Source organism: Cucurbita maxima, unplaced genomic scaffold (assembly GCF_002738345.1).
Source record: "Cucurbita maxima cultivar Rimu unplaced genomic scaffold, Cmax_1.0 Cma_Scf00032, whole genome shotgun sequence".
Lineage (NCBI taxonomy): Eukaryota > Viridiplantae > Streptophyta > Magnoliopsida > Cucurbitales > Cucurbitaceae > Cucurbita > Cucurbita maxima.
Window position 1 is genome coordinate 1,974,926 of NW_019272048.1, and position 22,337 is coordinate 1,997,262.

The 22,337-nt window shown below is 37.5% G+C and overlaps 5 protein-coding genes across 8 annotated transcripts in view; 3 read left to right on the plus strand and 2 right to left on the minus strand.

Annotated features, from left to right (window-relative positions):
* LOC111467047 (BAG family molecular chaperone regulator 7-like) overlaps positions 1–1,393 on the plus strand; it is an 11,463-nt gene extending 10,070 nt beyond the window's left edge. The window contains exon 4 of the mRNA XM_023111829.1: positions 890–1,393. Within this exon, the coding sequence (XP_022967597.1) occupies positions 890–1,120 (231 nt within the window). The 3' untranslated portion in view covers positions 1,121–1,393. The remainder of the gene's footprint in view (positions 1–889) is intronic.
* A 1,024-nt stretch (positions 1,394–2,417) lies between these two features.
* On the minus strand, positions 2,418–3,726 carry LOC111467075 (heavy metal-associated isoprenylated plant protein 35-like). The gene is made up of 2 exons (XM_023111865.1): positions 3,378–3,726; positions 2,418–2,730 (listed from the first exon to the last, which is right to left on the minus strand). Exons 1-2 carry the CDS (start codon positions 3,721–3,723, stop codon positions 2,612–2,614), a joined length of 465 nt encoding a protein of 154 aa, XP_022967633.1. The 5' UTR covers positions 3,724–3,726; the 3' UTR covers positions 2,418–2,611.
* A 2,556-nt stretch (positions 3,727–6,282) lies between these two features.
* LOC111467040 (F-box/kelch-repeat protein At1g22040) lies at positions 6,283–11,832 on the plus strand. Of its 2 annotated transcripts, none has more exons than XM_023111821.1 (2): positions 6,283–6,454; positions 10,167–11,832. In XM_023111821.1, the coding sequence occupies exon 2, from the start codon at positions 10,271–10,273 to the stop codon at positions 11,702–11,704; it is 1,434 nt and encodes a 477-aa protein (XP_022967589.1). In that variant the 5' UTR covers positions 6,283–6,454; positions 10,167–10,270; the 3' UTR covers positions 11,705–11,832. The 2 variants fall into 2 exon arrangements, with proteins under 2 accessions (XP_022967589.1, XP_022967588.1); XM_023111820.1 differs by having other exon boundaries at positions 6,284–6,454; positions 9,948–11,832.
* A 685-nt stretch (positions 11,833–12,517) lies between these two features.
* LOC111467070 (glycine-rich RNA-binding protein RZ1A-like) lies at positions 12,518–14,155 on the plus strand. Of its 3 annotated transcripts, none has more exons than XM_023111859.1 (3): positions 12,518–12,665; positions 12,940–13,058; positions 13,363–14,155. In XM_023111859.1, exons 2-3 carry the CDS (start codon positions 12,948–12,950, stop codon positions 13,855–13,857), a joined length of 606 nt encoding a protein of 201 aa, XP_022967627.1. In that variant the 5' UTR covers positions 12,518–12,665; positions 12,940–12,947; the 3' UTR covers positions 13,858–14,155. The 3 variants fall into 3 exon arrangements, with proteins under 3 accessions (XP_022967627.1, XP_022967626.1, XP_022967628.1); XM_023111858.1 differs by having other exon boundaries at positions 12,518–12,661; positions 12,939–13,058; XM_023111860.1 differs by having other exon boundaries at positions 12,519–12,673; positions 12,939–13,058.
* Positions 14,156–15,475: 1,320 nt separating this feature from the next.
* LOC111467033 (beta-xylosidase/alpha-L-arabinofuranosidase 1-like) lies at positions 15,476–20,543 on the minus strand. The gene is made up of 7 exons (XM_023111802.1): positions 20,054–20,543; positions 18,977–19,264; positions 18,582–18,751; positions 18,406–18,503; positions 17,415–17,765; positions 16,916–17,326; positions 15,476–16,241 (listed from the first exon to the last, which is right to left on the minus strand). Exons 1-7 carry the CDS (start codon positions 20,540–20,542, stop codon positions 15,670–15,672), a joined length of 2,379 nt encoding a protein of 792 aa, XP_022967570.1. The 5' UTR covers position 20,543; the 3' UTR covers positions 15,476–15,669.
* Positions 20,544–22,337: the final 1,794 nt, after the last annotated feature.

Sequence of the window (22,337 nt, forward strand, 5' to 3'; positions counted from 1 at the left end):
GGGGGGGGGGGGGGGGTCGTTGCTAGGTAGAATATAAACGAAAAAAGAGTTTTCATCAAATTCAAGAAATTGAGGCATTAGGCTTCCCAGGAGAAGTTCACAGTTTGGTTTGGGTTGGTTTGATATTTGACTTCCGAAGAAGACAGAACTGCTTTGTAAAATCGATCCAAATGATTTAAAACTGTTTGCATTCTGTTTCATTTACGGCTTCTGTGGTCTGGTTGTCAAATAGTTGTTTTATGGTGAAGGGAGGTGCTTTTCCTTCCTCCTTGTCGTGATAATGGTTGTTGTAACAGCTTATTGCTAGCCGATATTGTCCTCTTTGGGCTTTCCCTTAAGGTTTTTAAAACCCATCTGTTAGAGAAAGGTTTCCACGCTCTTATAAATAATGTTTCATTCTCCCCCCCAACCGACGTGGTATCTGATGGCTGTCCTGGTTCTCTGCTTTATTTGCTATTTTGCAATTTAATTGACTTGAGAGAGGTAAGAGATTTTTAATGATATTGAGAAGTCCTGGGGAGAGGTTTGGTCTTGTGTTAAATTTGTTTCTTCCTTTTGGGCATCTATTTCTAAAGACATTGTAACCATCTTTAGTTTTTGTTTTATTTGGATTGAAGTCGCTGCTTTTATTTTATAACCATTATATACATATACACATATACATATATATATATATATATCTTGTAGCTAGCTTAGTTTCTAGGCTCTTGTTTTAATTACAAGTTCCAGTTGCGTCATTCTAGGAGTCGGTCATATGTTTCTTCAAGCACAAACTAAAACTTTTCTGTCAAACATGAAAGCTTATATACTTATTCAGTTGATTGCGAGATAAATAAACAATGACCTGAGACACAAATGTAATGGATTGATACATTGCATTTTTTTGTAGGGAGTTGATCTGATGGTGCGAACTTCAAAGAGGTCAATGGTAATCGAGCTAGAAGCCATGCTTGAGGTGGTCGATCCCCAACCTGTTAAAAGATCGATTTCCTTCCGGAGAAGAACGTTCGATATGCCCAGTGGAAGCATCAATAAGGAAATTGCAGCTGGCGTAGCCCAGGTAGTCGAGTTGATCGATCAAGCAGAGAACAGTGTCAATGCTCATGAGGCCTCTGAATAAAGAGATGTGATTTCTCATAGTACTGCCTCTTTCGAGTTTCGAGTAACGGTTCCTGTAGAAGATGGAGCAGTGGCTTAGTCGATGAGATATCTTACACCTTCGGTATGTTTTACAGAGCTAAGCTTTTGATTATGCAGTAACAACGTTCATGTAGAAGATGAAGTGTTTATGTTTGTGTTGTGTCCAAACTATATTTTTACCTAATATTTGCTATGTGGATTAATATCTATCTATGTCATATGAAACCTTTGGACTGCTTGAGTTTAATAGCAATTTCTTTCCCATTTTCTTCCATTTCAACTTCCATGCCATCTTGATCATGACTGCAGCAATGGAGAATAGCTATTCAAGTTGCTCAAAAGATGGCACATAGCCAACTTGGAGAAGTTCGTGAAGGACTTGATCACGAACATAGAACATCCATTTCGACATATTTTGTTCGAGAATGAAACCCGATATGAATAGCCTGGACACTCATGTCATCATACCAAAGTCTACAGGTTATTTATAATAGGCCTAAACCCAATTTCACTAAAGAGTTTATGTTATCAGATATCTTAGCAGTTCGTGAATATAATATAGACTTGAGTCGAACATTACGAATAAAAATGAGACTTTAGCGACTATAGGTTAGTAGAAATCTAGGGTTGTTGCTGTATTCGAACTCGAGTTCACTATAGATTGAGGCTTAAAATATAGATTGGTTGTGATATGAAAACTCTAACCAATCGGATATGAGAACTCGACGTGATATGCAAATCCCTAAATCACAAATCTTAAAACTCCAAAATCAAGATAATTTCATCCTAAATTATTATAACTCTGGGAAATTCGATCTAACAATTTTAACAATAAGATTTTTTTGATTTAAAATATCTAAAAACGTCAAAACGCTAAGAAACCACCCAATGAATCATCTTGTTGATCAAATATCTAACGTAAAAAAAAAAATTATTTGAGATTTCACTGCAGTAAGATTGATCATAGCAAGTTCGAATAATTCCAAGTTTTGTTGTTTTTACTTCCTTTTATAAGTTTATTTTATAAATACGATAGAAATAAAACATTATTATATGAAAATGTTATTAATTTTGTATGAAAACAAATTTTATTGATATTTAATTTATGGAATTAGTCATCCATACCTTAAATGAATACAATTCAAATGATAAAAATTAAATAATTAATAATCAAATAATAATTACAAGTATTTGTAAAATGAGTATTATTATCATTAAATTAATTAATTATAAATTTGATATAATAATTTTTTAAAATAAAAATATCACTATCATTATAAGAAAACCAATTAACATCACCACCCACTAGAATTTAGGACCACCAATAAATATTAAAATTACTAATTTGTCCAACAAAACGATAAATTTACACATAACTCCTCCTGAGTGCCTTACAAATTTCATACACTTTCTTCCTTTTGGTGTCCATTTTGGTAATTTCATTGATATTTTCCCTCACAGTCACAGACTGTCACAGCCACAACTCAGCTCTTTTCACCTTAGAAAGACTCTCCAAAACACCCAGCGGTGAAATATGTCCCATCACAGTCACTTTCTTGGCCTCTAGATCTATGCTGAATGACGTCACTCCTGTCAATTACAATTTTAGTAAATAATAATAATAATAATAAATGTCATTTTCTTCCTTAAATTTCCTTTTTTAGCCCTTTTATCCTTTAAATATTGGTTTATTTCTTTTCTATTTTTTACTATAATTTTAATTTTTTAATCAAATTCCAAATAAATTTTTCTTAATTTTCAAAATATTGGTATAAAAGCGAATATATATATATATATATATAAAGTAAATTAATATTTTTAAGCTTAATTTTTTGAAACCGAATTAAAAATTTAATAATTATCGAACAAATTTTCTTTTAAGTTCTAATAATAAAATTTGTCAAACCTTTTTCAATAATGCAAAAAATAAACTTTTACTTGTAATTATATAATTAAAATAATAATATTTTATTTAAAATATTTAAATATAGATCTTCCATCAAAAGTTAATAAATAAGTAAAATTCAAGGGCAAAATTATTAAATAAGAAGTAATAATATTACCATTTTTTTTATTTTTTTAAAAAAACTTTATTTATACTAATCAAAAATTAAAATATATTCATCAATATATCTATGGTCAAAATTAAGGAAAAATCAATATATATATATATATATATATATATATATATATATATTCTTTTTTTGAAATGAAGGTTTATAAATATGATTTTCTACCTTCCATTTTGGTGAGATGCCTCTTAACTTTACTAGCACAGCCTTGGCAGTGAAGCGCCACCTTCATAACCACCACATGGAAGACATTCTCCGGTGGGGGCGGTGGCGAAGAAAGCATAAGTGCCACCGGCTTCTTCACGTCGTTCGTCGTTCCTGCGCTCGGAGACTTGCCAAGCTTGGAGTACTTCACAGCATTGTTTACCAACCTCACACGGATGCCATTGACATTCTTAAGGTTGTTGGCTCTAGCCAGGCTTGTTGACACGACTGCGGACCGAGGATCGGCGGGGATGCAGACTGCGGTGGCAGCCGGAGAATGGCACATGAATCCACCTAGTTTCTTCATGGTTAATGGTGGAGTTTGAAGAATGAGGGTAGAGGCTGTTTTATAATATGAATTTGTTGAAGTTGTCTCTTTCAGAGGTTAATGGCGATCAGGGAGAGTGGCAGAAATGGCACATTGCTCTCTAGTGCTTTCTTTTTTCTTGGGCTTAGATGGTGATTGGTTGGACCACACACGTATAAAATTAGAGGGCGTTTTCGGGTTCAAATTGAAGCAAGGATTAACATTTCTCGAGGGTTATCGACCTTTCGTCTCAGGTCTAGGTAGAAAGTTTACAACAATGTTAGAACAGTCAAGTTGTTTGGCATACTGCTTGGAGATTGTGATATCCCACATCGGTTAGGGAGGAGAACGAAACACCCTTTATAAGGGTGTGGAAACATCTCCCTAGCAGACGAGGGAAAACTCGAAAAGAAAAGTAAAAAAAGAACAATATCTGTTAGCGGTGGGCTTAGGTCGTTACAGAGATGGAGTGACATATACATATTGGGCTACATATATCCATGAGAGAAGCCGACCTCTCCGACTTTTATAACCTTATCTTAATTTAGTCATATCTGTGACTCGAATGTACTCTAGAAAAAAGCTATTGTTGTTGAGAGTGTGTAACAGCTCAAACTCATAACTTGCCAATATTGTCTATTTTAGTCCATTACATATTGATGTTTTAAAACACGTCTATTAAGGAGAGGTTTCTAAACCCCTATAAGGAATGCTTTCCCTTCCCCAAATTGATACAGGATCTCACAGAATGCTTCCCGTTCAAGTCTATGATACAATAGACTTGGACATATGACTGTCAAAATAATGAACATCCTGATTGCGAAAGAAGTTTTAGAAGACCTCAAATATTTTGACATGAGTTCTTGTGAGAGCTGCATTATGGGCAGACAAGCAAGCAGAAATTAGTTAGGTACACAAAGGTTGTTAGAGAATCGAAGAAAGTACGGTTGGAAATAGTCCATACAAATGTTTAGGGACCATCTCCAGTTCTATCACCGGGCGGATCAAAGTTCTATAACACCTTCATTGATGATTTTAGCAGAAATGTATGGACTTATTTCAGGAAACAAAAGTTGAAAATCAGATCAGTTTGAAGGTCGAATCTTCAGGTCTGACAACGAAAGAAAGTAGGACGAGAGAGATTTATTTTCCATTTGTTTTAATTAAAAATCACATTTTTAATTGCTACGTTATCTTTATTTTATTCACCTTCTAGAAACAGTATGTAATATTTTAAGTATGGGGACGTGTTTTACTTTCACATGGTTTTCTAATATTTAAAACAAATTATGCAAATATTTATTGAAATTATCTATTTTCTATATAAATAAAAAGAAAATTACGAAACAAAGGTAGGAAAGGATGAAATACTAATTTCAAATTAAAAAAAAAAAAATGAATAAATCATTTTTAAAATTATAAATAAAATTAAAAGCGTTGATAGACTGAAATATGTTGGGTTGAGACATTTTTTAAACATAACTCAGTTGATGATCGAGTCATAGCTAAACAATTCTTATTAAATAACAAACCTAACCGTAAACTTTTTTAGTTGGTGTTTGCCAACTGCTTGGGTTGCGGGTGGAGAAGAGCGAACATGGGGACTCGGGTCAGGGCACAGCGTAACTAAGAGAGTCATTCCATTTAGGGTGAGCTCGTGTGGTTATGTGGGTGGGCACAAGCGGTCTGGTGTTCGAGCCAATTGGTCAGACGACAACAACTGAACTTATTAGATTAGTATTAGCCATCTATCCCGAAAGAAAATGGGATAATAGAAAGAACGAGAAGTGTGAGAGTTATAGGATTGGTTTTCCTCGACCAACAGTTGCTGGGTTTCTCCATCTCTCCTAAAATTTCCCTGATCTTCGGGGCGAGCTATATGAGGCAGAAACTCGTCTCACGTACGGTTCGGAGGCCGAGTCCCACCCAAGCAGTAATGGTGCGAATTAGGTCAACTAACATAAAGAAGATATAGTTCACTCAACGATTGCCTTTGGATTCTGAACACCATATGGGGAAGGAGAGTTGTTGTTTGCGAGATATCGACTATTTACATGGACCTACTTCTCATTCCATTTGTGGTAATTTGTTGATCTATAAACCGTCTCTAACGAACGATCGGCTCATCTTTGAGCATGATAAAGAACTATTTGCCAATAAACTTTCGGGTTATTCTAGTCATTTATTCCATTTTTTTTAAATTAAAGAACTATTTTGTTTTTTAAACGTTTTTTTTTAAAACATAGAACTTTTGAAAATTACCTTTTAAATAATTAAAAAATTATTTTTAGGGTAAAAATAAATAAATAAATAAATAATAATAATAATAATAATGTATATTTTAAAATTTATAATAAATAGAAATTGTTAATTTAGTTTTTAAGTTTTTATTTATTTAAAGCTAAGAGTTTATAGAATTTTTCAATTTATATATATATATATATATTATTGAGTAACGTCTTGAATAAGCCACGCTAAAGGTGACGTCATATTGAAAACGTGAGGCGACGAGGCGAAGATATCGGGCTTTGGTGGGATGCTCTTCGCTCAACGGCTCAGATTCTTCTCAACAATGGAGCGCGTTGCAGCTGATCCGCCTATGGTTGGTGATGATCTCGGCTGTTCACACACACATCCGCCTCACTTCACAGACGGTGAAAGAGAGAGCATCGGATTTTATCACAATCCAATTTTGACCACCACTTCTTCTTCGTCTTCCAATTCATTCTTGGTAATTGATTTTCGTTTTTCTTTTCCCTTTTTCTGTTCTTTTGATTTTCCTTGTTTGAATGAGATCGATCGATGCGGCAGATTTTGGGATTCTGTTCGATTTTTTGAATTCAGGGGTTTCTCGTTTTTATTATGGGATTTTGATAAATTTTTGGGATTTGGGGGCTTTTCTTAGGTTCCTTTGATTGTTTTTGGCATTCAATTACATAGCTAATAGCTGAATTGAGTTTGTGACCATGTAGGTTAAGGTGGAAATTTCCCCGTTTTCTTGATTTCCTCCGTGTTTTATTTATTTGTCTCTAAATACATTTTCCAATTTTGTTTGTGGTTTTTTCTCGTGTGAATTTATGTCATTTTATTCCATATAAGCATGCGATCAGTACAAATGAATGGAGTAATTATCAAAACAATTTGTGGATTATGCCCATTCTAGTTTGGTTATTCATTTTTATCATGGAGGCTTGTAGCTCTTGCATTGATAAGAAATATTACTGCATTTGGTGCAAGAATGAGCGATTTTATGTGGAAGATGTGTAATTTTAGTCAGCCATTCCTCTCTGTTTATTTCATTTGGTTGAGTTGTTGAAATCTTCTGAATCTCTGTTCTTCTCCAAGCGAGATAGAGACGATTTTGGAACTACTAGAATCCATAAGCATTGGATTTCCTCTTGATTGTATTGTGTGGCCAATATTTGGTGGAAGGAAGTTGATTAGTGTCACTGTGGGTTTCTCAAGAGAGGATGCTTTACTTTCTGGATAATAAACCGAACTTTCATAAAAACATAATGAATGAATCCAATTCAAATACAATAAGACCTAAAAAGTAATTATAAAAAGCCTTCATGCTCGTGGTCGAAGAGAAACATTGAACCTAACAAGATACCGAACATGGTTAGGATCTCTCTCCATCCCTCTAAAGGTCTTATTATTCCTCTCACCTTACTACCCCCACAACACAACCCAAATTCCTGTGTGTCACAAAAAAAATTTACTTCTCTTGAAAAGGTAGATGGAGAAGGAACTCCTCGATCATCTCTCTATAGCTTCTGTTCCTAGCAAACTGAAAGCCAAACGTGTCAAAAAAGAAACTTCAGATAGTTCGAGTAAAGTTGCAGTTCCAAGGAGTATGATCACGATCTTCCTTTCTCCTCCAACAAAGAATGCATTTAATTTGTCTAGCAGAGAACACATCTTTCTCAAAAGCCTATCTAAAGTGTTAACTCTTTTATGGATGACCTGGCAAACAAAGAATTGAACGCTCTTTGAAATTCTCACCTTCTATAGAGATGAAAAAACAGACCTATTAGATGCGGAGGGAAACAACAAGTGTTGAAAGAACGAACTACAAGAAAAGACCCTTGGTGGGTCCAAGAGTGGATACCCTGTCTCCTTGGCCTAAGCTCAAACTCCTCATTCTAAGATAACAGAGCCAAGACATCCATTTTTTTCCCCCTATTGGATAGTGGATGACAGAAGCCAATCGAAAAAGAGGGAGAGCTCCCATTTGAATCAAGAACGTCAACCCTGGGAAATTGTTTATAGAGGACAAAGGATTTAAATGGTGAAACTTAGGGGAGAGGGGTTTATCCCCTACCCATTTATCCTCTCAAAAGTAGATTTCCATCTCATCTCCCACATATCACTTATTCAAATCAGGAAAGGAAGGAAGCTGGTTGGCAATGTCTTTTCAAGGATTTCTACAAGTGCCTTTACCCCAACGAATTCTATTAAAAAGGACAAGGGTCGTATTTACTCATAGTGATTCTACGCCAAGTGTTAGTAGACTCAAGGGGGAACAGCCAGAGTCATTTAGCCCGTAAGGCTTTGTTGCGAGTCCTTAAATTTCCTAAGTCAATTTCCCCAAGGTTCACCAACCGAGGTTTACATTTAAAAAATTTGGAAAGAGGTGGAGAATTTTGCTCGTTTCAAGATTGGTAAAGGAGCCATAATTTTCTTTTGGGTGATAAATGGTTAAACTTTTTGGTTTTCAAAGAACATTATCCTCTTCTTTTCAAGGTCTCTTCACTCAAATTGAGTTGTATCAGATTTTTAGAATTCTTCTTGTTGATCTTCCAGGATTCTTTTAAGAAGAAATTTAAAGGATGAGGAGATTGTTGAATTAAACTCTTTTTTAGATAATTTGGATTAGGTTTTTTTGGATGATTTTGATGATTCACGTAGATGTTCTATTGGATTCTTCAGGATTATTTTCAGTCAAGTCTCGTGACAATAAGCTTGCTTACCCTTCGTCTTTGCCCAAGGTGTTTTACACAGCACTATGAAAATCAAATAGTTCCAAAGGAGTAAACATTCTTGTGTGGATCATGCTGAAGAGCATCTTAAATACATCAGATTCTCTTAATAAGAAGATGTCATCTTCAACTGTGCTGCGTTATATTTGCCTAATATTTTTTGAAGCAGCTGAACCCATGAATTATCTATTCTTTGAATGTTCTTATGCCAATAATTGCTAGAATTCAGTGTTTCAAATTTGTATTTTGAATTGGGTTTTCTCCAATAACTCAAAGTCGAACACTATTCATGTACATCTTTAGCCCATCTTTGCCTCCTAAAGCTCAATTACTCTGACCTAATGCAGTAAAGGCCTTAATTTTTGAAATTTGGTTAGAAAGTTATCTTCATATTTTCGAAAATCATTAGAAATTATGCAGTAAAGACCTAATGCAGTAAAGGCTTCACAATGATGCTCTCTTTCCAAGCTTTTTTTAGCTTTTTCCTTGCAAGACACTTGTTTAAATTGGGAAGTATTTAACTCTATATAGCTCTGTTGATTCTGTTTGTTTATTTATTTATTTAGGTTTTTTTCCCTTTTGTGTCTTGTACTTTTGAGCTGGAGTCTTTTTCATTATTTCAATGGTTAATTTCTCTTATTTTTTTGGAAAATATATCTGCTATAACTGTATCATTGCTTTCACTTGTTTATGTTAGATATATGTAATGTTGGTAGGAGAAGAGGAACACGAAAGAATAGGAGGGGAGAGCAAATGAAGATTTTAGCATCGAATTTCTCTTGGTTATAGCCAACTTAAAGGAAATGGGATAGGGAAGGACAAGAATGGAATTTTGACAATCCAGTGTTGGGTCCTTGAGATTAGGAGTGTCTTATTACATTTTTGGTAGTCTAGCTTTGGCAACCCTGCTAGAGAGAAAGGGAGGAGAGAGACAGTAGTAAGGACAACGTTTTGGTTGTGCACAAGAATGATATGGGTGGGCGAGGTGTTTGGTCCTGGCTTTTGCATATCAATGAGACGAGCGAGTATCGTTCCTGAGTTATCTTTTTTCTTAAGCATCAGTTACTTCGAAATATATGTTCTTCAACTCGTAGGTACGAAAATGTGTTTGAAGCAAACAAATAAAATTTTCAATCTACTTGACTTGTGATATTCATGTCTTCTATTTTTTCATAATGGTATGATATCTATGCTTCCTATTATGCATGCATATTGAATAGTTTTATTTTATCTTTCGTGTAGGATTTCTCAGAATTCTTCAAACATCTTTAAAGTTGTGTAACATCTCTTCTCTCTCTCTCACCGCTTCCCTCCAGTTGACTTCATTCATTTTCATCAATAGCATGGTCTAGTTCTTGGTTTCTTTGTTCTGCTGGAAATTGCTTGTTCTTGTGTTTTATCTTAATGTGTCTTTTGTCAGTTTGCTGGTGATTCTTTCCTTCCATTTATGATGCCTTTCAGAAGTGATGTGGAAAGCCTATGGTAGTAGTTGTCTTGCTAGTAGTTGTCTTGCTTAGTCCAGAAGATTTTTTATTTCTGTACACCGAATCAGCCAAACCTTCTCGATGGGAGCTAAGTTGAGTCTCAACATTTTTGGGGCTAGAGTTGATGGCCCTGATGATTTTGTTCCCGTCGAAACTTGCAAAAAGCAAAAATTGATGTCAAACTATTGGGAGGAAAACCAGAGACTGATTTCCAGTCTTCCTGATGAGATATCTATCCAGATTCTAGCTAGAGTTCCGAGGATACATTACTTGAGTCTTAAGTTAGTCTCTCGAGCCTGGAAACAAGCCATTACAAGCAATCAACTCTTCCATCTCCGACAGGAACTCGGAACGGCTGAGGAGTGGCTGTACATATTGACAAAGGTTAAGGATGGGAAACTTGTGTGGTATGCTTTGGATCCGCAGGCTAGACGATGGCAGAAGTTGCCTCCAATGCCTACTATTTCTGTAGAAGATGAATCTAGGAAGGGTTTAACCGGGCAACGGATATGGAATATGGCAGGTTCTAGTTTGAGAATAGCCGATGCTATAATGGCTTGGCTCGGAAGGAAGGACGCTTTAGATCAAATGCCGTTCTGTGGTTGTGCTGTTGGTGCGATCGATGGGTGTCTGTATGTTTTAGGTGGGTTCTCCAGTGCTTCAGCAATGAGGTGTGTCTGGCGATACGATCCTGTTGCAAATGCATGGAACGAAGCGTACCCTATGTCGATCGGTAGAGCCTATTGTAAAACTACGGTTTTAAACAACAAGCTTTATGTTGTCGGAGGGGTCACGAGGGGCAACGGTGGTTTATCGCCCCTACAATCTGCTGAAGTATATGATCCGAATACTGGTGCGTGGTCTGAAGTGCCAAGCATGCCTTTTGCTAAAGCTCAGGTATTGCCTACTGCATTTCTCGCCGATCTACTCAAGCCAATTGCAACAGGATTAACATCGTATCAGGGCAAATTGTTCGTGCCTCAAAGTCTATACTGCTGGCCTTTCTTTGTCGACGTTGGAGGAGAAGTATACGACCCAGACGTGAATACCTGGGTCGAAATGCCGATGGGCATGGGCGAGGGATGGCCTGCAAGGCAAGCTGGAACGAAACTGAGTGTCACGGTCAACGGGGAACTCTATGCATTGGATCCTTCTAGTTCTCTCGACAATGCCAAGGTTAAGGTGTATGATTCACAATCCGATGTCTGGAAAGTCGTGGCAGAAGACATTCCCATTCATGACTTTTCGGATTCAGAGTCGCCTTATTTACTCGCAGGGTTAACCCAGAAACTTCATGTGATCACCAAAGATGCAAATAACAACATAACCGTCATGCAAGCTGGTGTGAGAAATCACCATCTGGCTGCATTGTCGTCGTCTTCGTCGTCCTCACAAGATATCTGCTTCCACGAAGTGCACGAATTAGAAGAAGAATCAGAAAACTCTACAAAGGTGATAGCCACTCGAACGGTCGGGTCGGCCGAACTGGTTAGTTGCCAGACCCTTGTTATATAGTGGTGGTATATGGTTTTAGTTTGGGTGTAATTATAAATACTTGGAATGTGGCTATTTTCTCTATTGTGCAAAGTATTGTGTATTCTTGATTATCAGTGGATATAATATCATATTCTCCATTTAAAAATTCTAAGGTCATAAGCTAAGATTTTGGGAATGAAGTTATTATGTTGCTAAAAGCTTTAACCATCAGAACAGATCCATTTCTAAATTTATTTCACAATTCTCCATAGTTATGAGCCTTTTCAGCTTTGGCTTGTTTGATTTTTGTTGTCTATTTTTTCTTGCCAATGTTTTTATTAGACCATTTTGCTTTTGCTCGGGTCGTGAACCATTCCAAACGTAAAGCTACGAAAGGGTATTTTTTTTTTTTAAAAAAAAAATACTAAGTGGAAGAAGAAAATGTGTCAACATATCCGGACTCTTGAGAAATATCTGAGTTAATATTAGGGTGAACTCTTTGAAAAAGATATTTAAAATCTATAGTATGTAAAAAAAAAAAAAAAAAAAAACTCGTTTTAACTAAATATTATACGAATAAAAGTTATTCATTTGGTTTAGCTTTACTTAAGTTTAGTTTTTTTTTAATTAAATTTTTATTATTATAGTTAAATCATAATTGGTAGAAAATATTTAGTGATGTAAAATAATTTTGGGACTTTAAGATAATTAAATAAATGATAATTCGTTTTTATCACCACAAGAGAAATTTAATTTGGGCCGACCCAATTAGGCCCAATAAAGTAAGGGGAGCCCACTAAAATGACCCACCGTGAAGATTCATAAATCAATGCACCCGGAAAGGCCTTCAATTCGATGACTTGCTCTTCGCCCTACAACCCGTTTAACAATCTCACCGTCACTTCGGCTTTTAGATTTTTTGATTCTTGTAGCTTCTCTCGATAGCGAATCGAATTCGGAAGGCTTTCGTTCTTCAGAAATTGTTAGCTCTATTCTGCTGGTAATTCTTTTCTCTCTTTACATTTTATGATTTTGATAATTCGATTTATCTGGATGAGAGTGTCGAATTGATATGTATCCAATTGCTTAATCAGGTTAATTGTGCTATTTTGATTCTTCGGATCGAGAAAGTTTTTGAGTATTTTCTTCTGTTTTAAATCCGTTGGATTTCAATGAGTTACTTGCGTTTTTTTAATCTCGGGGGTTTTCGAATTATTCGCCACTCTTCCCACTTCGGGAAATTCAATTGATTTGACTATGGCTCTTCGATGAAGCTTGCATAATGGCGGAAGAGGTGGAGTATCGCTGTTTTATTGGCGGCCTTTCTTGGTCAACATCTGACAGAGGTTTGAAAGATGCGTTTGAAAAGTTTGGCCATCTTCTCGAGGCCAAGGTATCTGATTTGTTTTTCTTGCGCTTACTGTTCTGTCGTCCTTTTTTAGCTGATTATAGTCTTAATTCTTTCTTCTGGAATGCGATTCCTCCAATTTTCTTACTGCGGATGGATATTGCTTGCTGTTCTTCTTGAATAATGATTCTTCATTCTTGTATTGATCCGTGTTTGAAGATAGAAATGTGAAAAAATGCAAGGTTGGTGCTTGTTGCATTTGATAATTTGGATGATAGCTTAAGGTCTCTGTTCCTTAGGATTTTCCATAGTCACCTGTGATTTTGATAGTGCACCATCCATTTCACAGGTAGTTGTTGACAAGTTTTCTGGACGTTCTCGTGGTTTTGGATTTGTCACTTTTGATGAGAAAAAAGCTATGGAAGAGGCAATCAAAGGCATGAATGGAATTGATTTAGATGGCCGGACTATTACAGTTGATAAGGCTCAGCCAAACCAAGGTTCAGGTAGAGATCATGATGGTGATCGTCCACGTGGTCGTGATCGAGGTCGAGATCTTGGAGCTGGACGTGGATCTAACGGTGGAGATTGCTTTAAATGCGGGAAGCCTGGACATTTTGCCAGGGAATGTCCCAGTGAAGGTGGTAGAGGAGGTAGATATGGAAGTAGGGATGACAGATATGGTAGTGGTGGTGGTGGCAGTGGACGATATGGTCCAGATAGAAATGGAGATAGATCTGGTGGGCGCAATCGGGGTACTGGTGATCGAGGAGGTTCAGGAAATGATCGATATAGTCGTGACCGCTCTGGGCCATATGAGCGACGTGGTTCTCGTTCTGGATAGAATTGTGACTTAACTGTTGGGTTTGTAGTCATCTTAACTTCACTGGTTCTTATAGCTGCCTCGTACTGATTACTCGTGTTGTTTCCACATTAAGTGAAGCTCATATGGTGGGGTCTTGCTGTTATTGTTTCTTTCTACAGATTGTCTCTCTTACAGTTCAGAGTTCTGAAGAGCAGAATTTGACGTTAATATTGAGATGTTTGTGTTCCTATGTGATGAATTTGGTATCATGGTACAGTGGTGTGGTATCTAATGTGTTCTTGACATATTCATTCAAATCTGGTTTTATGGTCTTTGAGTGCCCTTGTAGCTGCTGGATTACTTATGAACACATACACAGGGAATTGCATTAACTGCTGCACATTTCATCTAGAAAATTTTCTTTTAGTATAACAACTAGACCTGGTTTTTGATGTTCGATGGGTATCGAGAGGACCTGGCTTTCGGTAAGCTGCTACTAGAGATCTGTGTCCTGACCCGGAAACTTTGACAGAACGTTGTTCCCATTGTCTTACAGGTAATTGCACTTCTTTCAGCCTTACTGTCCTAATATGAACTATCACCTTTATGTCGTGTTATATTGATGTCGTGAACTTTTTGGCAGCATGCTTCGTTTATATGGTCTTATTGGGTGCATAATACAGTTTCTTGTTAATTGGGCGCTTTAAACTTAAAATTTACCCAAAGCCTTTGGGATGCTCAAGCAAATTTGTTCATAAACTCACTTAATCTACGAATACGTCTTGCTGGCTTATGGTCGAGGGGTATTTCGTGCTAAAATGCTCGGCACGTTGTTTGGATGCTCTTGATGAGTTTGGCAACTGCTGTCCCATCTTTTCCACTCTGCCTTGTTGGGGGAGACTTTTGGTGTTCTTGCCTTCTTTCTGGGTCTGCTTGCTTGTTCTTGGTCTTGTTTGGGGAGATTGATTCAGATATGTGATTCTTTGCATCCAAGGTTTTCATTCGAAGTTTGTTTGGAGTCTCTATAATGATCGTCTCGTCCCGTCCTTTTCACCTTCGGGATCAGTTTGGTTTCGAATCCTTTGATAGCTCTATTTTCAAATGCGATCAAAGGAAACCGTCCCGTGTAATTTACGCATATGTATCTCGATTTTCAACCCTCAATTGCTGTCATGATGAATGTTTTACAGGCGACACCGAGGAAGCGAAATAGTCGTCCTTTCTCGTGATTCCTTTTCCATAGTTGTGTTCTTGTATGAATTGCCATGGAATGGATGTTTTTATTTTTTATGGTGAAGAACAAAACTGACATGTTTAAGTAAGGGTTCAAACATGTTCTTTAAGGAATGTATCGTGTTGATCTATTGACCTATGTTCTTTCGTTCCTCTATAGCCCCTATTGATTTGAGTGAGTCACTTAAGTCCACCTATGTTCTTTCGTTCCTCTATAGCCCCTATTGATTTGAGTGAGTCACTTAAGTCCTGTAATGACCTAGATTTCTATTAACCTAAAGTTGTTGATTCTCGTCCATCCTAACATATTCTCTTGTGTGGAAATAAACATTTAAAATTTCATCGTAAAATATAGCAATGGACTTACATGTTCGGAGAATGTCGAGTAACATATATAAATGGAAAAAAAAAAAATGTAAGAGTTTTGCCCTCCATTTTAGCCCCACTTTCACCAAATTTCCATTCCATCCGTTCTTAGTTCGTTCTTCAATAAGAATTGAGAAAATTCTTACAACTCCCTCAACTTATTATACAATTTGATTGTCCACCTACCAAAATGCATAAGGAAATAAATCATAATCAGCCACCGGGAGCGGCGGCGGAGGAATAGCCGTCGATTCAAATCCTAACGTTCAACGAGTGTTTCACCGTTCCTACATGGAGAACATGGAGGCCCAACAAAACTTTCCGGCTTCCGACTTCGTCGGCCACACTCAAATCCTTACAAACATCCACTTTGAAGCGAACTACCGTTTCTCCGCCGGCTCCCAGAGACACCTTTTCAAAGCCCAGAAGGTATTTCTGGGGTGAATTGTGCATTGATGGCGGTGATGAATACAGAAAAACTGTGTGGCTTCCGCTTCTCTGTCCCACGTTCTTCACTCTCAGATGAACATCCACTCCCAGGTTTTGGCAACGCTCTTGGACTACGTCGAGCGATTGGCAGTTTGACGAGCGGCAAATGTGGCCTTCTTCCAAGGGGATCGATACGAGCTTTGGGGCTTTGACCAGGTGATGTTTGTAATCTGAGTAACTCAATCCATCCCCAAATGAATATACTGTTTCGCCTGTGTAGAATCTGTATGTTCTTCCTGGATATCCATTGGAAGGATCTGGTCTCATATTCATGTTCGTCATTGGAACCTTCTCTACGTATGGTTGTGGGTACCAAGTCATGGGCAGTCTACCACCTGTTTGATAAAATGCTTCTGTGAGTTTTGAAATTTTTTTCTCTTTTCATATTCGCAGTGTTAATGTTAGAAATCACGGATCTCCACAATAGTATGATATTATCCACTTTGAGTATAAGCTCTCATGTCTTTATACCCCATGATTATTCCCTAGATTAGCCAACGTGGGACTCCCTTCCAACAATTCTCCTCTCGAACAAAGTACAACATAGAGCCTCTCCAGAGGTCTATGGAGTTCTCGAACAACCTCTCCCCTGGCTCGACTTCTTCTCTAGAGTTCTCGAACAAAGTACATCATTTATTCGACACTTGAGTCACTTTTGACTACACCTTCGACGCTCACAACTTCTTTGTTCGACATTTAAGAAATCTATTGACATGGCTAAGTTAAGTGACTCTAATACCACGTTAGGAATCACGACTCTCTACAATGGTATGATATTGTCCACTTTGAGCATAAGCTTTCATGGTTTTGATTCGGACTTCCTCAAAAGGCTTCATTCCAATGGAGATGTATTCCTTACTTATAAACCTATGATCATTCCCTAAATTAGCCAACGTAGAACTTCCTTCCAACAATCCTCAACAGTTAATTGTTTCATCCATGTTAGTCACTTGAAGTAAGCAAATTATATGGTTGGAGTATGATTAAAGTGTTGAGAAAGTAGACTTACATGGATTAAAGGATCCAAAGATTACATCAGCTATGGCAGCACCCCCAGCTTCGCCAGGGAAACCAACCCATAAGATGCTTGTAATTTTGTCATTGTTCTTCGCAAATGTTATATCCATGCCTCCACCAGTCATTATGATGAGAATTACAGGTCCTTTTGATGCTTTGGCCACTTCTGTGATTAGAACTGACTGCATTCCTGGAAGATTCAGGTCGACTCTGTCTCGACTCTCGGCTTCAATCGATTGGTCCGATCCTACTACGAGAACTGTGGCATCTGCTGATGCTGCTATCTTCTTTGCTTCATCTAGCTGGGCAGAGCTGCAAGCCACATTGATGCAGCCCGGCTGATATGTGGTGGATACTACGGCTGATAAGCCTTGTAAAGGTGTTGTATATTTGCAAGGTATGCCTGCAATTCAAAATATGGTGCAGTTTTTGAATGAGCTGATCAAGTTAGTGAGTAGATTAGAAGATGAAAGTTTAGAAAAATAGTGTACCCTCGTAGTTTCCAATCATGGTTTTAGTGACATTGGCATTTGGGCCAATTACTGCCAAAGACTTGATTGCAGAGGAAGACAAGGGCAGAGATTTTGGGGTGTTTTTAAGCAGAACTATGCCTTGTCTTGCAGCTTCTCGGGCTAACTCCTGATGCTCTGGTGTGCAAACATCTTTTGGACCAAGCATCCCATAAAGCTGCTTGCTGGGATTGCCATCAAAGAAGCCTAACCTCATCAATGTTTGAAAATTGTTTGAAACTGCTTTATCAATGGCTGCCTCGTTCACGAGCCCCGCCTTAACTGCTGCTTCGGTATGTTTCCCGAGAAAATTACCACAGTCAAGATCCAACCCTGTTAAATCGATTGGGTAAGTCTCCAATCTCAATGAATCATTCTTTTTCAAGTTCTATGAGAATTGTTGGGAGAGGAGCCCCACCTGTTCGTGGATTTATAAGTAAGGAATACATTTCTATTGGTACGAGGCCTTTTGGGGAAACTAAAAGCAAAACCATGAGAGTTTATGCTCAAAGTGGACAATATTTTATCATTGTGGAGGGTCCGTTATTCCTAACATAGTATCAGAGACATGCCCTCGAAGGTGTAGTCACTTTTAACTTAACCATGTCAATAGAATCCTCAAATGTCGAACAAATAAGTTGTGAACCTTGAACGTGTAGTCAAAAGTGACTCAAGTGTCAAACAAAGGGTGTACTTTGTTTGATAGCTCAAAGAAGTCGAGACTCGATTCAGGGAAGGTTGTTTGAGGGCTTCATAGGCCTTAAGGGAGGCTCTATGATGTACTTTGTTCAAGGTGATTATTGTTGGGAGAGGAATCCCACTTCGACTAATTAAGGGGATGATCATGAGTTTATAAGTAAGGAATGCATAAGACCTTTCGGAGAAACCAAAAGCAAAACTGTGAGAGCTTATGCTCAAAGTGGACAATAATGTATCATTATAGAGAGTCATGGCATGATAGTATACTATTTACCTGCCAATATAGTTTTAGCTGCAGCTTCCTCCGGCGACTTGGTGTAGTGTTGTGAATTGTAAAGCACATCGACCGAATCGCAGTCTGAAACTATGTATCTGCAGTTATCCAGTGTTATTGGAAGACATTAGCAGAAAGACACGAAAGAAAAGAAACAGGAGAAGAAACCAACATACCCGTTCAATTTCCACTGGCCTCGGATAACCCCAGCAAGGAGGTCTGGATCAGCGCAGGTTGGTTTGCCATTAACTTGATTGTAAGAACACATAACACTAGCCACGTTGCCATCGATCACACAGCTCTTGAACGGCGGTTGAAACGTATCCTCCAAATCTTGCGGCGTCACCTTCAATCAAAACAGAAAACCATCAGAAATGGGCATTGAAGAAATGGGCACTGAGATCCCACATCGGTTGGGGAGGAGAACAAAACACTCTTTTTTAAGGGTGTGGAAACCTCTCCCTAATAGACGCTTTTTAAAAACTTTGAGGAAAAGCCTGCAAAAGAAAGTTCATAGAAGACAATATCTATTAGCGGTGGACCTGGACCGTTACAGACTGTGAGCTATTACCACAGCATTGAAGTGATAACGATCGGTGCCTTTCCAGTTATCCAAATCATAAGCAGTGTAGTGTTTGCAGCAGGCAGCAACTTTAAGCCGGTCAGGATCGCCATCGTCCCGCTGCTGCAGGCCTCGAACGTAGCCAGCAGCGTACTTGCTGGAGAGCAGAGGGTCCTCCCCGGGAGTTTCTTGGCCTCTGCCCCATCTGGGGTCTCTGAAAATATTGACATTGGGCGACCAATAGGTAAGTCCTGCTAATCCCACATTGTACATAGCTCTTGCCTCTGTTGAAACTACCTGCACAAGCAACAAGTACAAATGGTTTCATTTCGTTCAAATTTTATCTTCTTCCTTGAGATTTACTGATTCTGTTCTTCATTCTTGGTGGGTATTTGTTTTCTTTTCTTTTTCATTTAGATTATCCAGAAAAGATATGAGCTCTTGGCAGTTTTTAATGCCTGAACCAAGATCTTCCTTTTGAGCTGGAACCATCAAAAGAAAGTTTTGAAGAACTCTGTACAAAAATTTCATGCATTCAACTCACTGCGTCACGATTCCAAAGTCACACATCCTGCTGATAAAAAACAGGGTAACTAACTTATATTAGGAATCACGACTCTTCATAATAGTATAATATTGTCCACTCTCGTAGCTTTTCTTCGGATTTTTATACCAACATAGGTGTATTCCTTATAAACCCATAATAGTTCCCTTAATTAGCCAACGTGAAACTCCTCCCCAACAATCTTCAACAGCCAAGTCACTAAAAGATCGATTCTTTGGGATCCTTCCTTTATTCAAACGGAATGAACAAATATAAAATTAGATCGATTTCCTAAATGCTTTTCTGGATCTTCCTCAATATCCCGGCTATTCACAGAATGTGAGAAGTAGATGAATAGAAGAAATCGAAGAATTTTTTGGAAATCCTACCAGATCCATTCGTTCTTTTTTCTCTGACAGATGAGATTCGAATCATATTGAGAGCTTGGTAGAGGATTAGTCGAGCAAGCATTTTGGTAACCCACATTGTCCAGATAGAGGGTTAGAGAAAGAGAGAGAAGGAGCAATGTATGTGAGTGATACCTTTCCAATGGCTTCAAACAGGGAAGCATTGAAGGAAGCCGCCGTCAAAATGACCTGAGGGAAGCTGGTGGAGCTAGGAACCACATTCGAATATTTAGTCCCCGGACCGACGTAAGAGACACCGTGCAAAGCCTCCGACCACCATTCATACTTCGGAATCCCAAGCCGAGTCACATTTCCAGCATCGTTGATAAGAAATCCAATCTTCTCCGGCAGCGTCAGCCGCTTCACCAAATCCCCCACTCTCTCCTTAAACCCAAGCGACGCATTACAGAACCCAAACCCCGCCACGGCCGGATTTCTTCCGGCATCGCAGGCAAACGCCGTGGCCGAATAGCCGGAGCTCCGGCAGAAACAGAGAGAGAGAATGAAAAAGAAAGAGAAAGTAAAAACAGAGTCCATTGATGCTCTGTTTTTGAGAAGCGGGGAGTCCATGGAAGTGAGTGAAGGAGATGAAAAGGGTATCTGTAATGGACAGTGAAGGTGCATTATTTTATAGGGAAAGAGATGGGGGAATCGTGGAAGCGCGCCAAATTGAATCAAAACAAGCCTTTTTTCAACCCGTGATGGATGGATAATTTGGAAGAAGAAAAGTGAAGGAAAATTCTTAAATTTATCATCTTGTTTCTTCTTTAACTTTATAGATTAACAACTTCCATTAAAATAAACCAAATTTCTTCAAGCAAATCTCCATTTTTTAAAGAAGAAGAATAAGAAGGATTAGGGGTCGGATGAAAGTAATCCTGAAATATTATTTCGATTGAGGTTTTTTGGGAAAGCTCAAAGTAAAGTCACGAGAGTTTATACTCAAAGTGGACACTATCATACTATTGTGGAGACTCGTGTTCATCTGACATGGTATTAGAGTCATGTCCTAGGCAAATCCTCAAATGTCGAACAAAGTATTATTTACTTTATTATAATATTTTATTTTTAAAATGCTTTCGAACTCTTGGAGTTTTATTAATATTGTTGATATTTTTAAACATGGGTATATGGACTAAACAGCGATAAAAGGTTGCATTAATACTCTTAACTTTTACCATAATAATTTTTAAATGCTTTTACTATTTAAGTATACCGACAATAATCATTTATTTATAACTAATAAATCACCTCCCTTATTTATTAGTTTATAAATGATATTTATTAATTTATAAATGAAAAATAGAAAAGTAGGTCAGTTTTAAAAGTTCAAAAATATTTTTTAAACATGTCTCTAATTTTTAAAAAAATATATAAGTATTAATGAAACGGTTAATTGCTGAAACAAAATCTAACCCATGTTACTAAAATATTTAAAGTATAGAGTATTTTTTAAATCGAAAGTACAAAATTCATAAATATTTTACATATTTTAGCAAAAAAAAAAAAAAAATTCACGAAACTTTAGAACTTATTTTTATAATATTAGAGAATAAAATGGTACGTGCACATACTTTACTAAATTTATAGGCAAAAAAAAAAAAAAAATTTATTAAAAAACGAATTCGATGGAATGTTTAGAACTACATAAACGAGATTAAAATTGAGTCGGGTCAATTTATGGGACGAATGAAAAAAAGGAAAAGTTGGTGGGGTTTTCTTTATTTATTATTTTAGAAATATTTAGTATAAAGTAAAATAAAATAAAAATATATAGATGGGGAGAGAATGATTGGAGGAGAGGTTGAGGATAAAGTTAAAAGATTAGGCAGCATTGTAAGAACTTTGGTTGATATGAGCTGTTTTCCTGACTTGGGAAAGTTCACGTGAGACATTTTAAGGACAAATGTTTGGGCTGTGCTTTCCAACTTGCACACCCAAGCTAACCCCACCAATGCCACTTGCAAACCATCTAAACCCTACTCGGGATGATTTGCTTTACGATGACAACATACGCTCTCAACGTCTAGGCGCTCTTCTTTTTTTTTCAAGTGTTTCAACTTCTTTGTGATTTTGTGCCGCTCGTTTGGTGGGCTCCGCTGTAGAAGAAGAACCTTTTAGAATGGTCCCCCTACTCAAGGACCGGAAGTGTAAATCATACGAAAGAGTGGGGTGTGTAAGTCTCAATCACGTAGTTAAGGTATTGATGATGGAGCTACTACATATGCGACTGGGTCATCTAGGTATATTTGCTATGTACGAATCGACTGTGTATGGATCGTTGGATAAAGCTAGTTTAAATGGGCTTGACTTTGACGACATAATAGATGAGATTCGTCTGAATGTAAAGGGTGTACATGGGTTGGGTTGAGTGGGTTAAGTTAGCTACTCCATCAACTCAAATATAGTATGCAACCCA

Excerpts from the sequence above, each read along its gene's own strand:
- LOC111467033 (XM_023111802.1), bottom strand. The coding sequence starts at position 20,542 with ATGCACCTTCACTGTCCATTACAGATACCCTTTTCATCTCCTTCACTC. Across the intron at positions 17,766-18,405 it reads AGCTAAAACTATATTGGCAG|GGTTGGATCTTGACTGTGGT; the intron begins GTAAATAGTATA and ends TCGATTTAACAG. Across the intron at positions 17,327-17,414 it reads CATGATTGGAAACTACGAGG|GCATACCTTGCAAATATACA; the intron begins GTACACTATTTT and ends TTTGAATTGCAG.
- LOC111467040 (XM_023111821.1), top strand. The coding sequence starts at position 10,271 with ATGGGAGCTAAGTTGAGTCTCAACATTTTTGGGGCTAGAGTTGATGGC.
- LOC111467075 (XM_023111865.1), bottom strand. The coding sequence starts at position 3,723 with ATGAAGAAACTAGGTGGATTCATGTGCCATTCTCCGGCTGCCACCGCA. Across the intron at positions 2,731-3,377 it reads GCATCTCACCAAAATGGAAG|GAGTGACGTCATTCAGCATA; the intron begins GTAGAAAATCAT and ends TGTAATTGACAG.
- LOC111467070 (XM_023111859.1), top strand. The coding sequence starts at position 12,948 with ATGGCGGAAGAGGTGGAGTATCGCTGTTTTATTGGCGGCCTTTCTTGG. Across the intron at positions 13,059-13,362 it reads GCCATCTTCTCGAGGCCAAG|GTAGTTGTTGACAAGTTTTC; the intron begins GTATCTGATTTG and ends TCCATTTCACAG.